Source organism: Saccostrea cucullata, unplaced genomic scaffold (assembly GCF_032062105.1).
Source record: "Saccostrea cucullata isolate Sc308-1 unplaced genomic scaffold, CSIRO_AGI_Scuc_v1 ctg447, whole genome shotgun sequence".
In the NCBI taxonomy this organism is placed as follows: Eukaryota; Metazoa; Mollusca; class Bivalvia; order Ostreida; family Ostreidae; genus Saccostrea; species Saccostrea cuccullata.
This window is the reverse complement of record NW_026923999.1, coordinates 198,166-204,563: the sequence shown is the minus strand read 5'-3', so window position 1 is coordinate 204,563 and position 6,398 is coordinate 198,166. Positions and strand designations below refer to the sequence as shown.

At 31.6% G+C, this 6,398-nt stretch overlaps 1 protein-coding gene across 1 annotated transcript; it reads left to right on the top strand.

The window, feature by feature from the left end:
* Positions 1–215: 215 nt before the first annotated feature.
* Positions 216–5,908, top strand: LOC134265431 (sorting and assembly machinery component 50 homolog). The gene is made up of 13 exons (XM_062747636.1): positions 216–333; positions 909–947; positions 1,575–1,676; positions 2,002–2,092; positions 2,467–2,570; positions 2,829–2,962; positions 3,203–3,290; positions 3,607–3,735; positions 4,033–4,104; positions 4,356–4,439; positions 4,942–5,083; positions 5,505–5,651; positions 5,889–5,908. The coding sequence occupies exons 1-13, from the start codon at positions 328–330 to the stop codon at positions 5,906–5,908; spliced, it is 1,158 nt and encodes a 385-aa protein (XP_062603620.1). The 5' UTR covers positions 216–327.
* The last annotated feature ends 490 nt before the right edge of the window (positions 5,909–6,398 follow it).

The following is a 6,398-nucleotide window of genomic DNA, read 5'->3' as shown; positions in this document are numbered from 1 at the left end:
ATTTTTATACATACCAACACATACATACATACACGTATATATACATGTCCACACACATACATACTGCATATTCCCCTTCCAGCCCAACTCACTAGGTCCAGAAATCAGATATAGATCTCTTCTCTTTTGTTATCTAAGAGGTGAGAATAACAAACAATAATCTAGCTGGTATTACACGTTAGGTACATCGAGTTTTTCGGAACTCTTTGGTTTATCAAAGATCGCCTGAATATTAGCGTCAAAGTAGTACTTCCTGTTCAATTTTAACCCGAATTTTCCGTGTGACTTTCATTTTGACACAGGTTTTGAAACTTTTAACTTTTACCAATGAAGGTATTTACATTGACCACAAAGAAATTTATTCATTTTATTGTCATTTTTATGTTCTGTAAATCAATTTGCGATGCATTAATGATATTTTTCTAAAGTTATTAAAACCGGTTTGTCCTTGTGGTTAGAGAAGATTTGTCTCTGTCAGGGCATCATTAAGACTAATGTGTTAGACTGTAAACATAAGTTTTAATTGAGATTTAAAAATGAATAGTTTACCAAATGTAGCCTATCAATAGTTTATTTTTTTTTTTACATGCCTTGTTTTAGAAAGAGGTTGAAGATGAATAGGTTCGACATGCTGAAAAATAACACTTAAGAAAGTGTGATAAATATTTTAATCAAGCTATTTTGAATAAGCGTTTTGAAAGCTCTATTGCCAATTAAAGCTATATAGCTAAATCAAGACTTTAAATTTTGATCGAAATATATCAGTATTCATTTTTTTTTTTTTGGCTTGAAAATTATCAGTTTTCGTTTAGATCTACATGTATTAGGTTTTAAGTTAATACTTGAAGACAAAATATTTTTTATGTCCTTTTAATTCTTCATTTTTTTTTATTTTCTTGTCATTTCAGGGGATGATGATAGAGGATTCACCAATTAGTGACATTCCTGTAAGTACCGGTATCAAAATCATGGTTTAAATTGAGACGTACAAGTTAATTATAATCATGATAATCGGTTATTATACCCTCCGCTTGAAAAGTAGGAGGGTATACTGTAATCGGTATGTCCATCCGCCCTTCTAGCTGCTGTACGTCCATCCGTCTGTCCGTCTGTCTGTTACACTATCTCTTATCTGCAACTCCTCTTTATTACCACTGAGTGAAATTTAATGAAACTTTCACAGAATCTTTATTACATAATGCCATTGTGCACCTCCTATTTTTACTTTTGGATCCGACATATATTTTGGGTTTCCCGGCCACAGCAAAACATGGACTTTGCCTTTATAACCATATGGGAGGCGGGGGTATCATTTAGTGAGCTCATTGCTCACAGTACCTGTAGTTTATCTCAAGATTTGTTTTACAGTGCCAAGGTAAATTTAAAAAAAAAATCAGTTATCTAACTATTTGATTTCAGAATGTATACCATTATTTTAATCAATATTTGGTAAAGGACCACTTGTCAAAATGCGCATCATGAAATAAAAAATTAGACATTTATTCCTCATATTTACATCATTTCCATTGGTGTACATGTACTTCATTTATTATCATTCTTTTGTTTTGTTTCAGGCCCGTGTAAATAAAATCATTGTACAAGGCCTTAACAAGACAAAGGATGAATTTATTCAGAAGAAATTGGCACATATATTTAAAGCAGAGAATGTGGCAGAGGTAAGCAAAAAATAGACAATATACAAACTCACCCATAAGTCAACTTTCATCTACATCAAGGATTTTTTAAAACTGTAGAAAATTAAAAATCATTTTGCTGTTCATGTGAATTCTTTAATTTTATAGTATTTAACTGAAAATATTTTTATTTTGTGCTGTCAGACTGCTCTGATATTTTCTGGATTGATGTTTTTTTCATGAATGTTTATGTTATTCTTTTGCAATTTAAATATTTTAATAAAATCCCAAAAGTAAATTTTAAGGAACGTTTCTCATACTTGAAAGTTGTTTTCCTAATTTTCTGATCCCTGATCCTGTTTTGTAGATGCTGGTTTTGTGTCAGACTGCCAAATATGACCTGAGAAGACTAGACATTTTTAGATCAGTTCAAGTCAACATAGATACAGCCAAAAATGGTAAGCATGTCTTCAGTTTTCTGCAGAGTTTTATATAAAACAGCCTATTTTCAACATATTTCTAACATGTTGGTGAAAAAAAATACAAAAAAGAGTTAATGAGTGATTTTTTGTGTAATATACAAATTTTACATGTCCATAATATGCTGTAAAAATGGAAATTTTGATGAAAGACTATAAATTGTACAATTTTCTATTTGTCAGTTTTCATATTCTTGTTTCAGAGGCTCAGAGCATTGTTAAATATTGTTAAATCATCAAATTTTTCACTCACCATATTTCTAAAATATTGAAAATGTCAAACTTTAAACCCTTCAATATAGCAATTATATCTACAGTATGTTAATTAATAATGTGATTATATCTTATTACAGTGGAGGGAGATGACAGATACAATGTGGTGTTTGAGGTGAAGGAGAAGCGGTGGTTTGGTGGTGGTGTACACGCCACATTTAGTGGTGACAACAATGCCACTATGGTAGGATTGTCAGGATTAGTTTGCCTTAGCAAAAGCTTATCTCTTGTACAAAAAGTAAATCTAAAAATAAAAATTTATTCCATCGATTGAGTCACTGAAATGATCAATTTACATACTAGCACTTGAACCCTTGGCTTACCTTAGAGCAAAAGACATTTTATAGCAAATTCTTTTGTCATATTAGTTTTTCTCAATTTATTTAGTTGTTGTGAAAAAGCCCATGAATACAAATTATCAAAGGTCTGTTTATATTTCCAGGTGGGCAGTCTACAGATGCCCAACACATTTGGCCGAGCTGAGAACGTAAGACTGGAGTACAACAAAAGTTTGAAGGGGGACCATGGAGGGGTTTTCCGATTCAGCAAACCACTGAATGGCAACCCTGATGTCAGGTGAGGAATTCAAATTAAAAATTAAATTAACAACACTGAATCTTACACGATTCTGGTAAGGAATCCCTAGAATAAAACTAAATGACAGAATCAGACAAAAAATGGTGAAAGTCTGTGAACGTTTTCAAATTATTACAGCTGCTTATAGTAATATTAATAATAATTATTCATTTAAACTAATACATCATCTGTTTTCCATGTTTATGATTTTTATGGTACTTAGCTCTGCATTATTGACAGGTTTTCCTCATCTGTGTATAAAATGAACCTGGAGTATCCGTGGAGTGGATTCAAAGAAACCTGTAGAGGACTCAATATGGACTTCACAGTGAGTAGATTAAAATATCTGATATTGTGTCAGAGTCATTCAAGTTAAGAATCAAAATTACCCACTGTTTATCATCAATACTTCTGTGAGACAAAATTAAATTCTTGAAACATAATTTTGCTCATCCCTTTCAGGGGAAGTAATTTAGAACATATGTATTGCTAAAAATATCACTTTTGTGGCTAGAGAATCTCACTAAGAAATTTATGTTTTTTATAAAAAAAATTCTCCCATATCATTTTCAAAACATTTCTGATGTCAATCTTTTAAATATATTGTTTCCTGCAGTTGTGTCATTTATATTTTGTTGCTGTAGTTTCCCACCAGTCTCGGGGACCACTGTCTGCGGTGGGAGGGGGTGTGGAGGGACCTGAGAGCGCTCAACAGGACGACCTCCTTCACCGTCCGAGAGCAGGCTGGCCATTCCCTCAAGTCAAGTGTAAAGGTATAATAGTGTGAAATCACTTAAAATTCTAGTTTGAAAATAAGGTAGTTCTGGTCACTGTCTAAGGAATGCTTACAAAGTCATGACATACAAAGTCAGAGCACAAAAAATTATATAATTTTACCAGGCTTTTACATTATCTTTTATTTTCTGCCCCTAAAGATCATTGCCATAGCTGTATTTCAAATGATTTGAATTAATATACTTTGTATATAGGTTTATGAATTTTTTATTTGTGTTTAGACCAGGTGATGATATATTGTATATACTTTACATATATATTTAATTTGTGTTTAGCACCAGTTTACACGAGATGAAAGAGACAGCCAAATCTTACCTAGTCAAGGATCTCTGTTTAAAATGGAACAGGTATTGGTGTATTTAATCAAGATTTTTTTTAATAAAATCTATTTATTCACATGTTGAAGACTGAGTCAATATGCAAAAGCATTTTCATATTAGAAGTGATCCAATTTATATTTGTAATGCAAAAAAGGTTTAATTAATACAGGATCAATGTCAATAATCTGCATGTTAAAGTACTTACCTGTGATTAAAACCATTTCATATATATTGTGTATAATTACATAAATTATTAGAATGTATTGGTTTGATTGTAGGAATTTGCAGGTCTGGGAGGAAACGTTGAATTCTTCAAACATGATATGGAACTTCAGCTCAACAAAAAACTTATACTAGACACAGTAAGGAAACAAACATTAAGGAGACCTTTCTTTACAAACATGTCTGTGACTCAGATTTAGCATTAAAAGGACACTTGATATCCTTATTTAAAATCACATTTAACTCTAAATATATGAAGATATGAAACTTAAACAATTTACAAATAATTCTTTGAAATAATTATTTGTTGTGTCTTGATTTTGTGTTCTTTAATTTTTCAAAAGATATTTATGATTTTCATTCATTTAATTTTTGTCCTGTATTTTTGTCATTCATGAGATTATTTTGTTTTATTCTGTATTTAGGTTGTACAGTTGTCATTGTTTTATTCTGACAACAGTTGTCCTTGTTTTATTTAAAATTGATTTTTGTCATTGTTTTATTTTTTCAAGTTGTACAGATTTTTTATTCTATTTTATTCAGGTTTAATTTTTGTTTTATTCTGTATTCAGGTTGTACAGTTGTCATTGTTTTATTCTGTATTCAGGTTGTACAGTTGTCATTGTTTTATTCTGTATTCAGGTTGTACAGTTGTCATTGTTGGGAGGGATCATGAAGAACCCCAACCCTAACGCAGAAATACGCATCAACGACCGCTTCTTTCTAGGCGGGCCTTTAAACCTCCGAGGATTCAACGCAAAGGGTGTGGGCCCTCACAGCGAAGGTACGACTCATAGGGATGGTATGGATTGTGTGTGTGTGATAATGGAATGATTAAGTATTTCTGAAGGCCGACTATAAATTATATAAGGCTGTGAATTATCTGCCTATGACTATGGAATGAAATAAAGAAAAGTTAAACATTTTATTATATATGAGGAGATACATATCAAAATCCACTTTGATAATATAATCTTAATTTGTACTTTATTATTTTTCTTGGGAAACAAGTCTGAAAAATTGGAAATTTAATAAATAAGTGAGGGTTGTGTAATCATTAAAATTTGTGTGTGTGTTGGGGGGGGGCACCTTATGAATAGTGACTTACTCTTATTTTGATGTAAATTTATTTTTCTGGCCTTTTGTGGTTCAGTATGATTAATCATCTTCTGAGCATTAATTGAATTTATCTCTGTAATTAACAGGAAATGCCCTCGGTGGTGACACCTACTGGGCTGCAGGACTCCACCTGTACACACCCCTACCATTCAGACCCGGAAAAGGGGGATTTGGAGACTTCTTCCGCACACATTTCTTTGTTAATGCGGGAAATGTCTATAACATACAAACAGGTCAGAAAAAAAGATTTAAGACGATTTTAATTGTAACTCTCCTGCGATAAGAGCATTTTACAATTTCAGCATTATGTTGAACAGTTTGTTTATGTATCCTTGCATAAATAAATGCACGATGTTTATGGCTTTAAAATTTATTTAATGTTATAGAAAGATAAAAATGTTAAGCAGTGATGCGTTTATGATTTTATCAAGCTGAATTGTGTATATTTACATATCTAAATTCAATTATAGGGTACTTGAAAACGAAATAAACGTGACGTGGTCTTTATAAAAAGTACAAGATTTTCTTGATTGTACATACATTCTCTAAAAAGTAAGTGGGTTTTTTGAAGTTATAAGAAGGTAAAAAATCAATGTGTCATTTAGATTGCCGACATGTAATGATCAGATTCATGTTTACCGTATTTATTAGTCCATATATCTCTTCCCTCGTCTGAAAAGTCTCACATCCACTGAATTTTCTTATTAAAGTACACAATAAAATATTATGCAATGATACTGTAGACATAATTTTTTCCGATGTGTCAGTGCATCTTTACAATTATTTTTGATAAACCAGTATATCAATGATGCGATATATCCATTAATTATCTGTCCCACCTGTTTGTTTACACAGCAACCAATCCTTAGGCCTAGAAAAAAAATATGTTGTATTGACTTTAAAAGAACATTTTATACAAATATAGGGTAGGTTGGCAAATAATCAATTATTTTTTCACTTTTCACGATTTTTTTTTGCTT